General features: G+C 32.2%; 1 protein-coding gene across 2 annotated transcripts; it reads left to right on the top strand.

Annotated features, from left to right (window-relative positions):
• Positions 1-6,383: 6,383 nt before the first annotated feature.
• Positions 6,384-17,678, top strand: LOC110643156 (probable LRR receptor-like serine/threonine-protein kinase At1g56140). Of its 2 annotated transcripts, XM_058132879.1 has the most exons (24): positions 6,384-6,604; positions 8,309-8,498; positions 8,634-8,705; positions 8,893-8,964; positions 9,059-9,130; positions 9,320-9,391; positions 9,745-9,816; positions 9,919-9,990; positions 10,200-10,271; positions 10,355-10,426; positions 10,546-10,617; positions 11,006-11,077; positions 11,162-11,227; positions 11,422-11,487; positions 11,623-11,667; positions 12,640-12,704; positions 13,210-13,586; positions 14,519-14,717; positions 14,793-14,957; positions 15,250-15,368; positions 15,963-16,173; positions 16,282-16,513; positions 16,618-16,768; positions 16,990-17,678. In XM_058132879.1, the coding sequence occupies exons 1-24, from the start codon at positions 6,481-6,483 to the stop codon at positions 17,374-17,376; spliced, it is 3,117 nt and encodes a 1,038-aa protein (XP_057988862.1). In that variant the 5' UTR covers positions 6,384-6,480; the 3' UTR covers positions 17,377-17,678. The 2 variants fall into 2 exon arrangements, with proteins under 2 accessions (XP_057988862.1, XP_057988863.1); XM_058132880.1 differs by lacking the exon at positions 9,745-9,816.
• The last annotated feature ends 3,656 nt before the right edge of the window (positions 17,679-21,334 follow it).

Here is a 21,334-nt window from a genome sequence, read left to right as displayed (position 1 = left end):
TAGCTGAAGGTTCTTCGAGTGTGCAAATTTTCGGGTGAGCTAGGGTTATTTTTGTAATTGATTTGTAATGTATGTGGTTGGATTGAAATTAGAGTGGATAATTTATGAATTTCATTTTTTCATGTTAGTACAAAATATGGAATGCAGAGGTTGTGGGTTTTTTCAATGGATTAAAAGCTCCAGTCTGGGCAACAAATTTGATTAATGAGTTGTTAAATGAGAAAAAGAAATTGCAGCTGAAATGATGGAGTTAAGGAAGTTGCATAGGGATGATTTGACAATGGATGAAATAGAAGCAGTTAGAGCATAGTTCAAACCATTAAAGGAAGGCAACAAAAATGAAGATAGTTAGGGAAACACAAAGAAGAACAAGAGTGCAAGGATTTACTTGCTAGCACTAATTATGTCATGGGTGATATTTGTATTCTTGTTATGTCTAAGGTAGTTTAGGATAGGATGCGAGTTTATTTGCTGATAATTGCAAAAGTTTTTTGTGGTTTGGGATTGCTTGTGGAAGTTGAGGATGCAGTAGTTAACTAACATGAACTTATTTGTTAGTATGTGTAATTTGTTAGAGCTATGAATTGCTGTAATGAGATTTTAGGGTGATATGTATGTAATGATATTAGTGCTTTGCAATTAAAATTATACTTTGCTTTCAATTAAAATTTCAATTCCTTGTGTTTTGTGGTTGAATTACTGCAACTACGCAAATGTGCAAGAAGGATACACATTTGTGTGATCTGTTAAAATTGATTGAAACTCAATTAGGCATGAGCAGTAGAAGGCATCATACAAAAATGACAAGAATGGTTGATAACACATTAAAGAGATGCAAAACTTGGAATGAAATTGGATTGCAAATTTAAAATAAAGCTTCATTATATGAATATGCCAAATGGAGTGCATTTGATCTAATTGAGCTAAAGTTGACATTAACGTGAGAACAAAATACCAAGCTAAATTAAAATAACATATACTAGCAACACAAAAGCATTTTGTTTAATGCTTGGCCAACACAGAAGTAAACACAAAATAACCAAACCAAAAAGATTTCAACATAAAATTCATATTGTTCAGTATTGTAGGACCCAAAAAATATCATTAATAAATTCATTTTGTGCAGAATATTAGCTTCCTAAACATAAATAAGTGATCTTCTTAATTGTTATTCTTCTTGGCCCTCTTAAATGATTTTCCAATTTTTTTTCTCTTTTTTCTCATTCAACTGTCTACTTGTGACACATGGACGCCTTGCCCATTTTAATCCAGCATCTTTAAATCCCAAATTGATTGGAGGTTGTCCAACAGATTCTTCATTGAATACTCCAATTTGCCTTACTCCACTAACAGACACTGTATTTGTGCTTGGAGTTTATTGATTGGTCCAAATTTGCATACCAGTGTTTTGACTGTTGCCCATTCCATCATGAATAACATTGGTAGAATTCATTGATTACTGTAACAATTAAGAAAGTATTGAATGTTAACAAAATAATTATAAACTTAATTACATAGAATTTCTGTGGTTGAAAATATCTTATAAATCAAACTCCTAGATGAATCATCATAATATAGACCCATTCCCATATCAGCACCTCTTAGCTTCCTATAGAATTTGGCACCAAAGCTCTTAGCATAATTCTCATTAATTTTCTGAAACCAAATGAGGACAGAATATACAAATTATTCAAGATGCAGACAGTACATATACAACACTAAAATGAAAAGTATGCATATTGTACCAATTTTCTACTTTGTGGTGGTTTAGCAGTAGACTTAAACCTGATTCTAGTAATAGCACTTTGTATTATGTCATCAACATTCTATAAAATTAGTCACATGAAGTCAAAAAGTTAGTAGTATACATTTAATCCATAACATGTATATACAGAAAAAGTAAGAAAGTTACCAAATTTTGATGCTTGTTGTGAAGAAGGAACATCAAATTGTGAATGGCCACTTGTTTGGGAAGTGAAAAGTGGATGTGAAATTGAGCCATACCGTTGTAAATTATCTCTACATGTGCTGCCTCAGTGTGTCCCTTTTCCTGAGAAAGCAATTAATATCTTTTAGAATTAAAACTTATAGTTTTTGCATTCATCATCACCTGCACACTAACTTGTATATAGTAACAAATGTAAAATGAAAAGTAAAATTAATGGTATAAAAAAATTTGAAAACACACCAAATTTAAAGTCTATCTTTTCGTAGGTAGTTTTTTTCCTCAGCTGTGGTGCATTTGTTAGAGCTAAAACTGGTGTTAATATGGATTGACTTGCTTCATTCGATACAAATTGGTGCACATAACAAGAAACATCAGTCCTTTATGTTGGTGTTGCATCTGGTTGAGCATTAGAAGCATGCACTCCTGTGACAATTGCTAATGCTTTAGTAACATGCTTTGTTGATTGCTTTGAAGGACATGTTGTCTTGTTATGAGTGCTCTGCTTACAAATACTACACTTCAACTTTATCCCTTTCTTTGAAATCTTGCCTTGTCTGGACAACTTCTTTGGTTCATCCTTGCTTTTCATTTTCTTCTTCTTTGGTCTCTCAGGTTGCACCTTGTAAGTAGGTGGCTCTATAGCCTCAAACTCATCAACTCTCCAAACTTGCTTTCCCCTCACATGTTGAATAGCAAACTTAAAGTTGTTCAAGTAAGTCTCTCTGTGATCCCACTGATCAATGAATTGCAGTGGTTACTTTTTTTCATGGTATAATGCACATATTGTATGTGGGTAGGGAATTCTAGTTAAATCCCAGACCCTGCATGGCTTTTTAAGAACATAGTGTGCTTATTCCCTCTATGTGTAATCTCAAATCCATCATCCACATTGAAGAAAACTGTACATTGGCTTGAAATTTTCAAGTTTTCTTGACACTTTCTCATATAGTCTGGACTCCACTCATTGATCCATTTATTCTATAACATCCCTAATTTTCAAATAATTATCATATATATATATATATATATATATATATTTATTTATTTATTTATTTATTTTATTCTAACCCTGGTATTGTGGACTTCGCGTATATACTTTCATTTCGTGGAAATTCGATTGTTGCCCGAATCTGTAATTTCGGGCTGAGCAGATAAGCTGCTGGAACCATTTCAGAACCGGGTCAAGATTATAGGCTACCTCACCGTTTTCACACGTTCTGGACGTGTTCCAGTTGTCATATTTGGCATAGGTAAACTCGAACTCTACATTACTCAATTTTTGCCTTGTACTGGGTTAGAATAAAATTTATAAAATATTCGTGGAAGATAAGAAAATTAAGATTCCTATTGCAATAGCCTTATAATATTGTTAAGGACCGCAGGGCAGGATTATAGAATTTTTAAAGTTAGTTTGGATAGTTTTTGAAAAATATTAGTTTTGAAGTCTTATAATTGAGTTGTCTGATGTTGTGATTATTGCTTAGTTTTGAGGGCTCAGGAGGGGCAATATAATGATGATGAGATATGGGTTAAGTTTAGAAGTGTTATTTGAACCATTTTGCAGGTTGGGTAGGTCATAGGTATAGGGGAGACTCTGCCGGATTTTCGGCACGACTTAGGACATCTTTGGTCTTTTCTTAGTTTGTATTGAGTCAAATGTATTAAATAATTGTAATAAAATTGTCAGGTGAGCCGTGACAGCTTTCCTCTTCGCCCAACCGCCATAGTGACTTCGATTAACTCTGTGAGTAAAATATTAATTTTAATTGTAATTTCGATATTATTATATGTTCAAGCATGCCTATGCATCACTTATAAATATGTATCTATGTAGTTAAACACTAGGCACGTTTTATATTGCATTCATAATTGTTGAAGTGTCATGGATGTTGTTTGTGGTAATTTGGAGCAGTGTGTGTGCGTGGCGTGCGTGTGGTATGGTATTGGATATGGACAGGACGAGTAGACACGGCTTGAGAGACACTCGCTGGGACTCGGTCCTTCGGGGTAGACACGGCTTGAGAGACACTCGCTGGGACCCTGCATTTGGTTTATTAAGCGAAAGTCTAGCTTGAGAGACACTCGCTGACAGAGGTTAGATTAAGAGGGCTGTATAGGGGATCAACTCCCATATATGTATTGCTTGACAGTGTTGGGTGTGTGAGTGCTCCAAATTGCCTTTTTGCTGTTATGATATGAAAATTATGATGATATTGCACTTCACTCCACAGGGTGCATTAGCTTTAGATAGCTATAGAGATTATAGTTAAAATTGATATTTTACTCTCTGAGTCGAACGCTCACTCCTATTCACCATATTTTTTCAGGCTACAGGAGGAGACCTTTTCCAGAATAACCTGTTCTTTTCCTTGCAGGTTATGAAAAAATTACTTAACTGTATTATTATTATCTAAATTTATAATTTAGAACTCTGCATGTACTAATAGTAGCATTAATCCTGTCAGGGACTGCATGAATTTAAGTTTTTATATTAACAAATGAAAAATTTTTATGAGTTTTAAATAGTTTGTAAATGATGTAATAGGGTTGAGCTGGACTCTCCTAATTTTAGTTTCTGATAATTACTGGGTGAAGTTGGTCCGAAATAAAATTATAACAGTTTAATTAAAATTATTTTATATGCATATTGGGCCTAAATTGTTGGTCTGGTCATGGGTTTGAGAACAGTAAGGCTTACTACGACTCTCAAAGGCTTTATGCCGGCCCAGATCCTAGTGCCAGACTTCCTATTCTCTACAATTCTATTCATGACTTGAATCCTAATCTGTTCAAATATGGAAATAATTGGCTTATCCTTTACTTCTTTGATCCATGATTTAAATGTCTTTGAGACATTATTATTAACCATGTCAAATTTCCACCTACTGCTACAATATGCTCTAACCCAACACTGAGGAGAATAATGAAAGTTTTCATCCTATTCAGATCAATTTTACAATATCTCCCTTTTATTTCCTCTCTCTTCTCAAGCAAAGAAAATTTACTCCCATTATTTTCAGCAGTTATTATCTTTTTTCCTCTCTCTTCATATATATCCCTTTTTATATTCATAAAAAATTCATAATTTATATTTGAAAGAAGGCGCAAATTACTTAAATGTAATGTATGATTTCTCATAGGCTATCCTCAGCTTGACAGGGCATGTAGCGGTGGGGATATAGGAGAGGAGCCGACAAGATTTTGTGATTGTACACTTTTATTTAATTAATTATTAATCGCTGTTTGATTATCTTTGTAGAAACATAAGCTCTGCCCCTAATCACTCCTTCCCATTTCGTCACATGTTGAGTTTTCCAAACATCATTCGTGACGCTTTGAAACATGCCGATTCATTTTAAAATTGTCATTTTTTTTCCCTTTTCTAAAGAGAGTTATTAACCTTAATTTTTAACTTATCCCAATTAAATATTAACGTTAATAAATTTATTTTCTACAAAAATTAAATAAAATTTAATTAATATATTTAATAATATGAATTCAGAATTTATTTGTTATAATAATGGATTTATTTATCTGAAATAATCATATTCTTCCAACTTGCTCTATTGGTTGTTGTGGACCTATTATGCAAGTGACTTTTGTTAATAATATGAATTCACAATTTATTTATTATAATAATGGATTTATTTATCTGAAATAATCATATTCTTCCAACTTGCTCTATTGGTTGTTGTGGACCCATTATGCAAGTGACTTTTGTTAATTATTTTATAATTTTTTCTAAGGAATAATTGGAATTTCTTTAGTGGGTTCTCAATTGCATTACCTTTTTGTTTTTCTTTTTATGAAACGAACAAAAGATACCAATTATAATAAATTTTAATGTTTTCTTTTACTTTTTTTTTTTAAAAAATTTATATTAATGAGAATCAAATTATAGGGAATGATTATATTATATTACAATATTAAAATATTGATTAATGAGATTATTATACTAAAAGAAAATAAATAAAGTAAAAAAGATGGACGTTTGAAAGTCCTATAGCTGACTATAGCTTGCGTTAAATGTTCATAAGGGAAAAGCAAGCACAAATGCATTGACCTTGAGCAATTCATATCTGGCCAATCAACCGAAATCGGATCGATAATTTTAATTTCAGAAGTAAGAAATAGTTTTTTTTTTATTTTTTTTTATTTTAATTTAATTCAATTTAATTTTAATTAATTTAAATTTTGAAATAGGCTATATATGGTCACCTCTACCTTCATTGCGTCTGACACGTACGGTCTATAATGGCGTGCGAGTTGATGAATTGCGGTCATGCCAGCGCTAAGCGTCCATTTGCTTTCCTAAATGATATATATGTTTGTCTATATTTTTTATATATTAAAAAATTCAAACTTTGCTATCAACCTTTTATCAATATATATATATATATATATATACACAAAATCTATGAATTTGGTCTACCTATCTGCAAAATCTACTCTCTCTCTCTCTCTCTCTCTCTAAATTTTCATTTCATTTGGGTAGATCAATCAATTAATCATCGCAGGAAAAGATCGAATCCATGATGATATCCTCATCTTCAACACCAGTCATAGTCTTTGCTTTATATGCTCTCTGCATAATTGTGATGGTTGATTTAGTTCGTGCACAGAATCAAACTCAAGCTACTACAGATCCTAATGAAGGTAACTGCTCTCTCTCTCTTTTTCATCCAAATTAATGCTTCTTCTTCTTCTTCTCGCATGCTGTTTCTGACGAAGATGTCTTCTTCTTATTCTTCTTAGTAGAATAGCTATAGCAAACAAGCCCCAAATAGGCAGCCATGTTATAAGCAATGCAAACAAATATACGTGATGCAGTTTTACCTTTTGCTCTCTCAAAATTTATATTCATTTTTTCGTTCAATTCTATTTGATGATTCTTCTGTGAAAGGTGTTCTAGTAAAAAAAAAAAAAAATCTTAAAACTTAAAAAGATTATGCTTTTTACAACATATAAAATAGAAAAGAAATTAATTAGGTATTCGCACATTGATCCAGACTTTATGTTTAGTAGAATTAAATAGAGAAAATTAATTTATCTAATTGACTTTAATTAAATTGAAATTAAGATTTATTTATTATTATTATTATAATGAGAGATTCATCATGAAAGTAATAATTAAGTATATAGAAGGTATATAGTGTAGTATTTATAGGTTGGAAATAGGGGTAAGCATTTAGTTCAAATCGAACCCAATTGAATCGAATCAAATTATGAAAATTAAATTATATATTTTAAAAATCGAATTGAACTGAAATGGTTGAAAAATCAAATCGAACTTAACCGTTCTATTTCAGTTCGATTCGATTCAAGCCGATTGAATTTGATTTTTTATTATTTTTTAATTTAGACTTGATTTTCAAGTTATTTGGTATGATTTTGATCTTGCTTTGAACATAATAACTATTAATCAATAAAATTAAACAATTTATATATATATAAAATTACATATCCTTCATAAATTCTCCATAAAAATAAATCAATTCAAAAATCCATAAAACTATTTGATTCGATTCGGTTTAATCAATTTTTTTCTCTTCAAAATTGAACCGAATTGAAATAACTAAAATTTTTTTAATATAAAACTGAATCGAACTGAATTATCTTAAAAATTAAATTTAATTATTAATTTAAAGCGATTTAATTCAATTTATTCGATTTGAATAAAAAAACTCACCCCTAATTAGGAATATATTTAACAAGTTTTATAATAGCAGTTGTAATAATAATAATAATAATAATTAAAATTTTGCTTACCAATCAAATAAATAATGCGGCAGTAGTTGACAATTTTGATTTCTTTTAATATGCAATTTGATCCAATTGCGTTTTTGACTTTTAAAGAAAGTGAAAGAAAAAGTCAAGCTTCTCAGGCTGTCGTCGGCAAAATTGCGATTAGAAAGAAATAGCGGCGCTGTAGCAAGCGGCAGCTCAAGCTTCTTACCATGTGAGGTTGTGTTTGGAGAGCAATTATTATTAATCTTAAAATTGCTATTAAAGAAATTAATTTTTTTAAATATATGTATATATATAGTATAATTAAATTTCATATATTTTTATTTATAAAAATTTTAAAATAATAAACATTCTTTTTCTAATAAATTTTTGAAAAATATCTAAAATTATATTTATTAAAAAATTTATTAATTTTAAATTTTAATGTTTAAACGGAATATGAAAATTCGATTATTTAATATTCTCAGTTGGACCGAAATAATCAGGCATCTGGTTTTTGCGTCTTCTCTTTTGATTCCATCTTGCATGTTTGATTTCTGAATATACTTTTCTCATATGGAGGAACAAAACTCACCTTGATACATCCATAACTCGGCAAAAATGATGTTGCAGCGAGAGCATTGAACTCTATTTTTCAAAAATGGGAGATATCTGCTAACCAAGATCAATGGAACATAAGCGGAGAACTGTGCAGTGGAGCAGCCCTCGGTTCCTCTCCTACTATCGACGACCAGACTTACAACCCCTTTATCAAATGTGATTGCTCTGACAATAATGGCACCACTTGTCATATCACTGCACTGTACGTTTTCTTGTTATTCATTTTTTTCTTTTTTTTTTTAAATTTTCTGGTTGCACTCTGTCAGGATGCTCCCCATGTGTTTGATTTTATGTGTCAGTATTCATTATGGTTGCTTATTCTTGATACGGTTTGCAGGAAAGTTTATGCAATCGATGTTGTGGGTGTAATTCCAGATGAGCTATGGACTTTGACTTCACTTACCAATTTGTATGTTTTCATATTACTGTGCAAAACCATTTTAGTTTTACTCAATCACTTGCTGTTCTCTTTTAGCATCCTTCGGGTCCGTTATATCAACCAACAAAAACACATACAATGCTGCTTTTCCACCTGGTCCAGTAGCATTGCATGGCGTTCCTGTTAAATGTGATCAACTTGTTTTCTTTTCTAACAGGAATTTGGGTCAGAATTACTTGACCGGTAACTTGTCTCCATCCATTGGCAATTTAACTCGCATGCAATACCTGTAAGCTGATTTAAAATTCTCTAATTTTACTTCCTATGTGAATATATGTTTTTTCTTGTTTGTTAACTAATATTATGAATTATATTTTCATTAGGAGTATTGGCATTAATTCACTATCGGGGGAACTTCCTAAGGAACTCGGGTTGCTCACTGATCTAAGATCCATGTAAGTTAATTTAAATGGTAGCTTGAATTTTTGTTATTCAACAGGTGGGAATTTGGTTAGTTTCTAAGGATATATTTAATTAGTAGTACTAGGGCATCTGGTGTTTTCTTTTTGTATGTTTATGTACTTGAAGCTTGATTATCTGATATGAGACTCTTCACTTGTTGATTTACTTTCTAAATATTCCAGTGGTTTTGGATCAAACAACTTCTCTGGTCCTCTGCCATCTGAGCTTGGGAATTGTACGAAGCTACAACAAATGTAATTTTTTTTACTTTGTTGGTTATTCTATTCTGTTTTTGTAGACTTTCTTGTTAATTTGGATTTAATAGAAGGATATTTTGGAAATCTGAATCACTTTTACATGGAATCAAAATAACTAGCAACAATTCAGTAGTCATAAACAAGATGATACTTTCTGGCAACAAATCCTTGGTTACTTGGATTTGAAGTTTTAGTTGATGCAAAACTAAATGTCATGTATGAACTATGCACATATTATGATGAATGTAATTATTGTCTTATCCATGTTGAAGTGGACAGTTAGCAAGACAAGAAATAGGTATTCAGATGGTAATAGGAACACAACTGATGAAAATTCTTTACTTTAACAGTTATTTTGATAGCTCTGGAGTCAGTGGTGACATTCCTTCAACATATGCTAACCTAAAGAGCATGGTTACTGTGTAAGATTGGTTTGACAACTTTTAATCTGATAAAATATTTTCTGAAAGATATTGACAACATATGTTTTTTTTATTCTTTTTTCTTACTCCTATTGGTTTCAGGTGGGCATCAGACAATGAACTTACTGGCGGGATACCTGACTTCATAGGGAATTGGTCAAAGCTTAACTCCTTGTATGACAGTTTGTTAAATATTATCTACAAAATTTTATCACAACAAACTTAATTTACTACAGGCTTGAGTGCACATTTCATTTTAGACTCAAAGCTGAAACTTCTACTTTGGAAATTGAATATTGGAGAATCAATAGTAAATCGTATGTTACTGCTTTAAATGCCAAATCTGCATTGTTTGTGTAAGCTACTCATAATTGTTGCTGCAGAAGGTTTGAAGGGAACTCCTTTGAAGGTCCAATACCACCAACATTGTCCAACCTAACTTCTTTGACAGAGCTGTGAGTCTCTACATGTTTCATTGGTTTGGTTTATATGTTACAGACCTATTCTGCTAACAGCCAAATTTAAATTACAAATGTAGGAGAATAAGCGATTTATCAAATGGAAGCTCTTCGTTGGCGTTTATTAAGGACTTGAAGTCTCTAACTATCTTGTAAGGCAACTTCATTCTATCTTTTGGTTCATATGTCTCAGTATTAGATATGTATCATTGTTTTCTCTCTCTAGTGATCTTTTGAAATGTAATATGACAACTCAGATCTTGTCCTGCAGGGTGCTAAGGAATGACAACATTTCAGATGCAATTCCATCCAATATTGGAGAATACCAGAATTTGACACAGTTGTAAGTTTTTTTGCCATCAATGGGTTGACTTAGATGTACATTTAGCTGGAAATATCTTAGGCTGAACTTGGGTTGGCTTGAATATCTTGTAACACATCAGATGATCATTTATATGGCTGCATCACTTTTTGTAGTAGGGGCCTTATGAAAAATTCTGTAAAATTGTTAAAATGAAGCAATCAAGTTTAGCACTTTTCTTCAATTTGGACATTGATCAATTTAAAGTAATCACAAAGACAAAATATTACCCTCTTTGGCATGGGGTAATTGGTTTGGGTTAAATTTTGCACCTCCATTTGAATGGGGATCATTGGATTTTTTTTTTCTTTTTATTACCATGCATAATTTGTTCAGCAGCATTACTCATCTTTTAACCTTTTTGCCCCAGGGATTTGAGCTTCAACAACATAACTGGACAGATACCAGACACACTTTTCAATTTGAGCCAGCTTAATTTCTTGTAATATATCAGCTCTGCTTCATTTTGTTGTACATCTTAACATATATTTCATCTTGAACCAAGTATTGTTGCCTTGATGCTTAGGTTTCTTGGAAATAACAAGTTAGATGGTCCTCTTCCTGCACAAAAGAGTACATCACTTCTAAATATGTAAGCATATCTGACATATTATTTCAACATCATGTATTATAGGTTTATTGATTGGTTGAATTATGTGCTTAATGTTTTCCTACATCTCTCAAGTTCAGATAGTAATTAATATTGACATGACTGATCCCTGACCATGTATTTCATGAATTGGCTGGATTATTATCTGTTTTTTCTTTGTCAATTTATGATTACAGAGATGTTTCATACAATAATTTAGCTGGCAGCTTACCTTCCTGGGTCAATGATCAAAATTTACAAGTGTAAGTTCTTTTTTTTTTTTTTTTTTGGTTCTTTACTCTTTTGAATGATATTTCTCAACAATCAGTCATTCTCTATGGACTTACTGATGAAATAACTCGCATTGAGATCTTTAATTCTTCATGGTATCTGTGCAGTAATTTGGTTGCCAACAACTTCACAATAGACCTTTCAAATAGCAGGTAATTCTTTTGATTCTATAATTACCTTCTTAAACATTTTAGTGATGAGGCAAATGCTGAATGACATTCTTCCTAATTTCCAACCATCAACCCCTTTATTAATAAGCTGTCACAAGGGTAATATGTTTTCTGATGTAGATTGAAAACAATATTTCATATGGAATACTAACTGCGCCACTGCAGTATTTTTACTATGCATGAAAATTATAGTGTTCTATTCGCAACTAAGAAGAAAATTAATTCAATTACTTTGGCTAGTTTTATGAATGGTATCCTTGCCCATATTTAGTTTCTTCTTTAAACAATTTCCTGATTGTCTTACCCACTGTAGTTGTATACATTTATACAAGTGTTTCCTTAATAATTTTTTTAATGCCAATGTTGTCAATCCTCATTAGTCATTTTTCTTTATGGACTGGATTGGCAAATGGAGTATATGCTATATGAATTTGAATAAAGGGATTGCTTGAGGACATTCCCAAAAATAAATGACTTAAAGAGTTAAACAATGCAGGGGTTTTGCTAAATGCTTTTTCTCTTAAAATCTTTTATCGCACCTTCCTTTTTCTATTTAAATATAATGTGATAAAACTTAGTCTTTTTTTTTTATAACAACTTAGTCCTATTTGTTATGTGGAACTGTTATATCTGCTTCTTCATGGGTGTCTGAATTCTGTTATGAAATAGTTGAAATGATAATCATACTCAGGTGGTGGGAGGAGAGCTCTAAATAAAAATAACAATTGATCACTCATCTTTGTCCTTCTTTCACCTAACTTCAGAAACTGCAATTCCTAAGAAATGCTTGGTTGTCTTTGATTATATGGTTATTCTTCATTCAAGGAGAACCAAGTTAATCCCATAATAATATGTAATATCAATCACAACTACTCTCTGCTTAAATAACCAGTACTTAGGGTATGGCATAATTTCTTTGTCAGTCATCTAATTATTTTCCTCTTTGGATTTCAGTGGTTTGCCATCAGGCCTGAACTGTCTTCAACGTAACTTTCCTTGTAATCGAGGCTTTCCTGTCTGTAAGTACAATTAAAATGCCCCCTTTCTTCATACTGTTTTTGAGCGGATGTTAAATTTGGTTGCAAATTCTGAAGAAGATAGGTTTATTTAAGAACAATTAGCCCACAAACATTTTAATATGCCGGTTGTTGCTAGTAAGCCATGAAATGTGGATCTATTCAGAAGGCTAGATTCAGCATTTATGTCTACAATTTCTATCAATGATCAGTGATTGATTAAGACTTAAAATCTTATACTATACACTTTAGAAAATACTCAACTTTTGAAGGCAAGGAATATTGCTTAAATAGATGTGTCAAATCAAACTCCTTTTTTCATGTCTATAATTAACTGTCATTTAATGCATAAATAGTCAAAAAAATACTCAATTTCTGAAGGAAAGGATTAAAGAAAGTGTCATTTAATGCTTAAACACACCCGTGAAAATTGGTTGATGTTAAATTTTGCAATCCAAATAGTTTCTGAACTTTCCCTGACAAATTCCTAATTTGTTTGGGTGCGCAGATTCCGAATTTGCAGTAAAGTGTGGTGGTCCACAGATTACATCATCCAATGGGATTGTATATGAGAGGGAAAATGAGACTCTTGGTCCGGCAACATATTATGTTACTGGCACAAGCAGATGGGGTGTCAGTAATGTTGGATATTTTACTGGAACCAGCAATCCTCAGTATATACTTTTCTCATCATCTCAATTCACAAATACTTTAGATTCTGAGTTATTCCAGACAGCAAGGGTCTCTGCTTCATCCCTAAGATACTATGGTTTGGGGCTTGAGAATGGCAATTACACTGTCAAGCTTCAGTTTGCAGAAACTGCAATTGAGGATGGTAACACGTGGAGGAGTCTTGGGAGGCGTGTTTTTGATGTTTATGTCCAGGTTTGTCTTATAATATGAATTGTTTTGCGGAATGTTTCATGTTGTCCTCCAAACTGTATATATTATTGCCAACAAAGTGGTTTTCCTTAGTTTTAGGTTTTGCTTGATCGTCACATATGTTAGGATGTGGCTTGTATTTGGAAATTTTTTTATTGGTCCAAATTATGATTAGACTCGAAAAGTTTACAGTGATTCAGTCCTTCTGCTGTCACTACAAATCTGACTAGGGATATAGACCAATATAAATATTGTAAATTTTGATAGTGTAAATTTTTTGGAAAAATCTATGGGGGTTAGGTTGGAGAGTATAGAGAGATTTTACTTTTTTTTTTGAAAATTTTTGCTCACGTCTTGTCTCATAAACGTAGATTTCATAGTTGAATCACATAAATATTATGTGTTCATTTTTTCTTTTTTTTTTTTCCTTCTGTACTGTGATGTGTGTCCCTTATATTTGTGCACTTTTCATAAAATATTTAGGAGTTGGGAATTGGGATTATGATGAAGAAGTTCTCTAGGTTGGTTTGAAGTTTTCATATGAACAGGGTATTTCATCAGTAGTTTAAAATGAACTCTGTTTTCAATTGCTCTAGGGCTTCTAAGTAGCGTGCATGTGTAGAATAACAACCAAATGTTCTCTTGGTTGGGATTATGATGCACTTGTCCTTTATAATAAATTTCTTCACAAATATCTTCTAATTTGCTTCTTAAACCTAATTACAAGTGCCTTCTTGGAAACTACAGTGTAATTTGCCAATGAAATTTGTTTATAATAAATAAATTCTGGGTATTAAATCCTATCAAGTATCAAGCCTCTTATTGAAATCTATGGTGAAATTTAGCTCTATTTTTTCTTCTTCTGTTTTATTTAATGGAGAAGTTATTATATTTGTCTTTTTTATTCTGTTGAAGACCTGAAGTCATTGTTTCAGGGGAATCGTGTTTTAAAGGATTTTGACATAAGAAAGGAGGCAGGTGGAGTCTCTAAACGAGCTGTTGAAAAGGACTTCACGGCCCAGGTATCTGAAAATTACCTTGAAATACATTTGTTTTGGGCTGGAAAGGGAACTTGCTGCATTCCTTTACAAGGTACATATGGACCTTCTATTTCAGCAATCAGCGCTAAGCCAGGTATTGCGATTGATGAATTTTATTGCTTTTCACTCACACGGATACTAGGTTATTGAGTTCTGATCATTTATGCAGATTTCATACCAACTGTCAGTAACAACCCTCCAACCAGTAAAAAGAATAGGACCAGTCTAATTGTGGGGATTGTTGTTGGGGTTGGAGCAGCAAGCTTTCTTCTTGTTTTGGTGGTTTTCTTTGTCATTCAAAGAAGAAAAAGTACAAGCACCTATAATGATGAAGGTAAACTAAAAAATTATGTCCCATATATGCAGTAGCTATCTGAATAACTTTTTTGTGTTAATATGTATGTTGTAAATACTGCTGTTAGCCAATATGATTTAATTAACTTTGATGTTTAGCATTTAAGAAATGTGTCATATCAAATTCAAAAGGGGATGAATAGGAATATAAGCTTCTTCTAATTTTCCTTGTGCCACTGTGACTTTTATTGGAGCCTTTGCAACTTAAAATATAATTCAATGGATAGTCAAATAGTTTTCTTGAATAAATCGCGTTTGTGTTGAGATTGCAGAGCTCCTAGGCATAGATGCTAGACCATACACTTTTAGTTATGCTGAACTGAAGACTGCTACAGAGGACTTTAGTCATGCAAATAAGCTTGGAGAGGGAGGATTTGGACCAGTTTATAAGGTATGTAATTTTTTAACTCAAGGATAAACAAATCGTTGAGCACACATTGTATATTGTTATTCTTTTATCTCCATCTAATGTTTCTCCTACAAGAGAATGTTGAATAAATTGAGATCTGTTATTAACTAGACATGCTACCTTCAATCAGCTGTAAACATGATGTTGATTGCAGTCCTCCATATCCAGTATATTTTCTAGAATCATTTATTTTTTACATAACATATATAGTTGATTTGTCTGGGGTGAGCCTTGGTGTGGCGGCAAGGATGCTCTATCATGACCTGGAGCTAGAGGTCACATGTTGAAACTACATAAACAGCCTCCCCGCAATGCATGGAGAAGCCTGCATGCCTTGGAGCTCACAATATGTGAAGCCTTGTGCACTAGGATGTTCTTTTTATGTGGCTAAGTTTTCTAACTTATAGGAAGTGTAAAATATATGGATCTATTTTAGCTAAACTCACTGTACACTGAACTTTTATCTTCAATTCACAGTATTAGGAGAATGGGATAATGAATGAGGTTTTATTTAATTTTCATTCATGGTGGATCCTTGTTTTCTCATCAAACTTGTCTAAAATTTGTCTTCAATAGGGAAAACTTGGTGATGAGAGGGTGATTGCTGTTAAGCAACTTTCTATGGCATCCCACCAAGGAAAGAGTCAATTTGTAACAGAGATTGCTACCATATCTGCTGTGCAACATCGCAACCTTGTGAAATTGTATGGATGCTGCATTGAGGGCAATAATCGGCTCCTTGTTTATGAGTATCTTGAGAATAAGAGCCTGGACCAAGCACTATTTGGTACGATAATGTCGTATGTGTATATAGGCACATGTTTACGCACACACAAACAGATATTCCTTTTGTAGAGAACTTGGTGGAAATAAATTAATGGATTTCCTGATACAGAAAAAACAAATTTGAATCTCGACTGGCCAACACGTTATGAGATATGCTTAGGAGTAGCCAGAGGTCTTGCTTATCTTCACGAGGAGTCAAGGCTTCGAATTGTACATAGAGATGTGAAGGCTAGCAATATTCTGCTTGATTCTGATCTCATCCCCAAAATTTCAGATTTTGGTTTGGCAAAACTTTATGATGATAAAAAGACCCATATAAGCACTCGTGTTGCAGGGACAATGTAAGTTCTTGTTGATTAAAGATTCTGTATTTCTTTCTTACTTCATTTCATGAATAAAAGCAATAAATATAGCGACTTATTTTGTGACTTGATTACTAATGCAGTGGGTATCTTGCCCCGGAGTATGCTATGCGTGGACACCTTACAGAAAAGGCTGATGTCTTTGCCTTTGGAGTTGTGGCTCTGGAAGTCATAAGCGGAAGGCCAAATTCAGACTCAAGTCTGGAAGAAGAAAAGATGTACCTTCTTGAATGGGTATGATATAAGGCTTGTGTAGTGCTTTGTCAAATTCATTCCCTCTTTTTCTTTGAATGGACTTCTCTTTACTCCTGCAAGTAGAGGCAGACAAAGAACTGACGATTGAAAACTAGGAATACTTTGCTAGTTTTTCAACAACTTTGAATATGTTATGCATTTATAATTTTTTACTTCAACTGTTGTTCATTAAAGGATCTTGTTACTTTATTGCTTTTTAGGCTTGGCACCTGCATGAAAACAACTGCGAAGTAGAACTAGTAGACTCCAAATTACCAGAATTCAGCGAGGAGGAAGTAAAACGATTGATAGGAGTTGCTCTTTTGTGCACCCAAACGTCACCTAATCTTCGCCCATCAATGTCACGTGTAGTGGCAATGTTATCTGGTGATATTGAAGTGAGCCGTGTAACTTCAAGACCAGGATACTTGACTGACTGGAAATTTGACGATATAAGCAGAAGTTTTATGGATGATGATGCACCCAAAGGAACTGATAATAGCTATTACAGTTCATCTACGAGTACAAGCTTGGTCGTCGACGCAGGGCATCAACAACCAAGTGGTAGCACAGCCTTGCTTCATGAGATCATTGGTGAGGGCAGATGAGAAATATTCATTTGTTGTGCATTTTTTTCTTGTCAATTTTCTTTTTTTTTTTTTTATTTGGTTGAGTGATCTTGTATATAATTATAGAAGATAGAGTGGTTGCTAGCTATAGGGCATGGATAGATTCAAAATTTCTTGTATGTGAAATGGCATCATTAGAAGTGTTATAGATGAATAAAGAGTTAGCCGTTGGTCTTTTGGAACACTCGAGAAGAGGATCGATTGAAATAGGCACGACGGATTTAGAATGCTTATTTTCTGTTTAATGCAAAGTATTGTGGCTTGCTCTGACTGGTCAATCATCTGGTTCATCTCCTTTCTTTCAAGTTATAGCTGATATTCTTCACCGAGCCTCATCACTGTCTGCTCGTTTCTATCTCTTTAGTTAGACGTACTGAAAATGAGGTGGCTCATGCTCTATCGAGATTGGCCTTGTCTCTGTCATTGGATAAATTTCAACAACTATTTCTGAACTTATATAGTTGTAACACTATAATCCTTTAACTTTAAATGTAACATAAAACTTTCTAAACTTTTAAATTTTACACAATAAAATTCCTTTGACTTTTAATTACTGATTTTTCAGTTAGAAACTGATGTGAATAGCTCCCGTATAATTCTTAGTCAACATTTCTCTCTCCTCTCTTATGCAAAGTGTAAAATTATTCTCTTTATGCATGAAAAATTATTCTATCTATATAAAGAAAAATGATTCGATTTACACATGGCTTGAGAGAGAAAAAAGAAATACTGATTAAGCTTCATGCTGAAACTATCCATATCAGCGTTTAACTAAAAAACTGGTAATTGGAGGTTAGAGGGATTTTACTGTGCAAAATTTGAAAGTTGATGGGATTTTATGTTACATTTTAAAGTTGAGGGACTGTAATGTTACAACTAGATAAGTTCAGGGACAGTTATTAAAATTTATCCCTTTGTCATTAGATGTGATGTACTGGATCTGAATTTTTATTTATGAAATTGGCTTTTATTAAAAAAAAAAATCTGAAAAGCAATGTAAATTTGTTGAATTTATTTACTTATTTGATAATTTCTTTATTTGCCCAATAATCCAATCCAAAACCCAAAAGAAACTAAGATAACAGTATTATGTTGCATTCAGTTGGTGTTATTTAATTAACAAACAAAATTTCAACAAATATTTGTGCCATATGAAAATTTCGTATGATAAAATATAAGATGTATAATGTATTTTATATGTAAAATAAATAAAATTTAAATATTTATATTTTAAATTTACAATAAACTGAATTTATTTAAAAAAAAAATCTTTTCTGAATCACATATGAAATTCAAACTTCCACACATTGGAAATTTTTTTTTTAAATATATGTATTTAAATTACATTACCTTTATTTTAGAGGGCATTTGAGTGTGAACCTTGGCCCCTCAATTTTTTAAAAAAATTAGACATATTATTGATGTAACACATTGAGTTTATAATAATAATAATAATTAAATATTTTAAAGTGTGAATATTTATTTAGAATACTCTAAAAATAAAAAATAATAAAAATAAAACTATAAAAAGAAAAGAAGAAATCGACAAGAAGAAAATACTAGGAGAAAATAAAGCTAAAATGGTACATGATTTAAAATTTATGCAGATCTTGTAGTCTTCTATTCTCACATTTAATTTTGACGTGACTACATAATTGAATTGTTTACTTATTAAGAACATGTCTTTTTTTACTTGATTTGTTTGCCTCAATTCTCAAATCTCGTTTTTTTATAATTTTTAGCTTCGGTTTATAGATTGAATTTTCAATTTTAGAAAATACTTAATTCAATTAAATTTTTATCTTAAAAATTTGGGTGATTAATTAATTTAGCAAAGTATAATTAGTTTAGCATTTGAACAATTATATTGTAAAATTTTAAGCGTTGGGTGTATGGGATAACTTTGCTGATCTAGATATAGTAGGGATATTATTTACTATATTTTTTCTGGCCATTTAAAATTAATAAAATGTATAATTTTAAAAAATAAATATTGAATATTATTTAATAAAGTATAACTTATAAATTTTTAATATTTCATTTTGGGTTGGCCTCCATTTTCATTGGATTTTTTTTTTCACCAGAATGAATATTTCGTTGATGAAATAAAGTTTATAAGGTCAAGCCCACCAAAAGAACTAGTACCACATAGATTTTAACCCAAGCCCAGAGGTCCAAATCCAAACCCAAAGGAATACGAATCCCGATACTAACTGGGTTTACCCGACCATTTTCATCAGTAATCTTCTTCCTTCATTAATTATAGCCGCCGACTCTTTACCAGCAACATTTTATAAGCATTGGAAGGAGAAACAGTGAGGCAACTTGGAAATCTCACATGCAGGGAGATACACATCAACATTATATGGAGTGCATGAGCACCCACTTGACCCAAAGGCCTTTTATGCTCACTCTTTCAAACCTAGATAGAGAACAGGAAAATGCAGCAACAATTACAAAAAGGATGGGCACTTAGACCATATCCAGAAGAATTGGGAAAGAGATAGGCACAGGTGATCCATATGGTGTCTACTTTCGAATTTGCCATAGAAACCTAATTAAAAACCCCATCTAAAAGAGAGTTACCAAGACTCTATAATGGGTTGATTAACAAATACCAAGTATAACCAAACATTGGTGGTAGTGAAATTACGTGTTTTTAATTTCATTACTCAACCATAAAAATCTCAAGTCCTTATCTCTATGTTTGGATATCTATATAAATTAATGCCTAATTAATTAAGTGAGCTTTCTAACTAATCTCAAAGAGAAGCCTATCGGTTGTGAGTATTGTTGAATTTCACACAATTCGACAATCAAGCGTTTTAATGGTTTTAAATTTAAGTACAATTATTATGAGCTCAATCTTATATAAAAATAATTTATTAATATATATATACATATATATTATATTTATTAATTATTTTAATTATATTCATGCTATAATCGATCATCGTTACATGAATATTAATGTAAGCATTTAAGGTTTTTCAATTAAATTATCTAAATTATAATAAAATTCTTCATTACTATATTTTATCATTTATTTTACCCAATTAAGAAAGAGGGGGGTTGGGGTGGCCGCGGTTCAGGAACCGCCGGTTACGGTTCTTCAACTGCCGGTTGAGGTTCAAAGAAATATTGAACCTGAACCGAACCGTTAAGAGTTGCTTTGAAGGGCGGTTCGTGAACCGCCGGTTTCGGTTCGAGCCCCGGTTTAATAGCCAATTTAGAGTTGGGCAGTTTGGAGAGGTTCAGGAGGCTGTTTAGGGCGGTTCGTGGGATGTTTTAGGACGGTTTGATAAAAAAATGGGAGAAAAAAATTTGATAAAATAAATATTTCAAAAAAAAAAGAGGAAAATGATATTATTTGTATTTGTAATAAAAATTAATAAGAAATGTGTAGAGTTAATTTAAAAAAATTATAGAAATGAAAAGAGATTAAATTAATTTTAGTTAAAAAAAAGAAAGGAAGAAGGGCTTGAACTTAATTTTGTAGAAATTAAGTTGCCTATGTATTCTCTTGGGGTTTAGAGGAGGGCTTGAACTTAATTTTGTAGAAATTAAGTTGCCTATGTATTCTCTTGGGGTTTAGAGGAATCAAAGCCCATGTAGTTCTCTTACCTTCTATTTAGAGTTAGATAACCCCCTTACCCTAATCACTTCCACATCCACTCGATTTCGTTGTTGTTCCATCGGTTCCTATGTCATATAAATCTTTATTTCCTTCAGGTGTGATCTCTTGTTGCCTTAAGGCTGCCTTAATCCAATCATCTAAGCATGTTTGAGCTTATAATGATTCAGGAACCATATTAGATCGTGTCTCATCTAATATACTATCTCCTGCACTGAAAGCTTGTTCAACTGCAACTGTGGAGACTGGTGCTGCTAAATTTGTTTAGCAATTAGTGCAAGGGTGGAAAAGTATTTGTATGTC

Source organism: Hevea brasiliensis, chromosome 13, assembly GCF_030052815.1.
Source record: "Hevea brasiliensis isolate MT/VB/25A 57/8 chromosome 13, ASM3005281v1, whole genome shotgun sequence".
NCBI classification, from domain to species: Eukaryota; Viridiplantae; Streptophyta; class Magnoliopsida; order Malpighiales; family Euphorbiaceae; genus Hevea; species Hevea brasiliensis.
The sequence above is the reverse complement of the archived record's forward strand: the minus strand, read 5'-3'. Positions and strand labels throughout refer to the sequence as shown.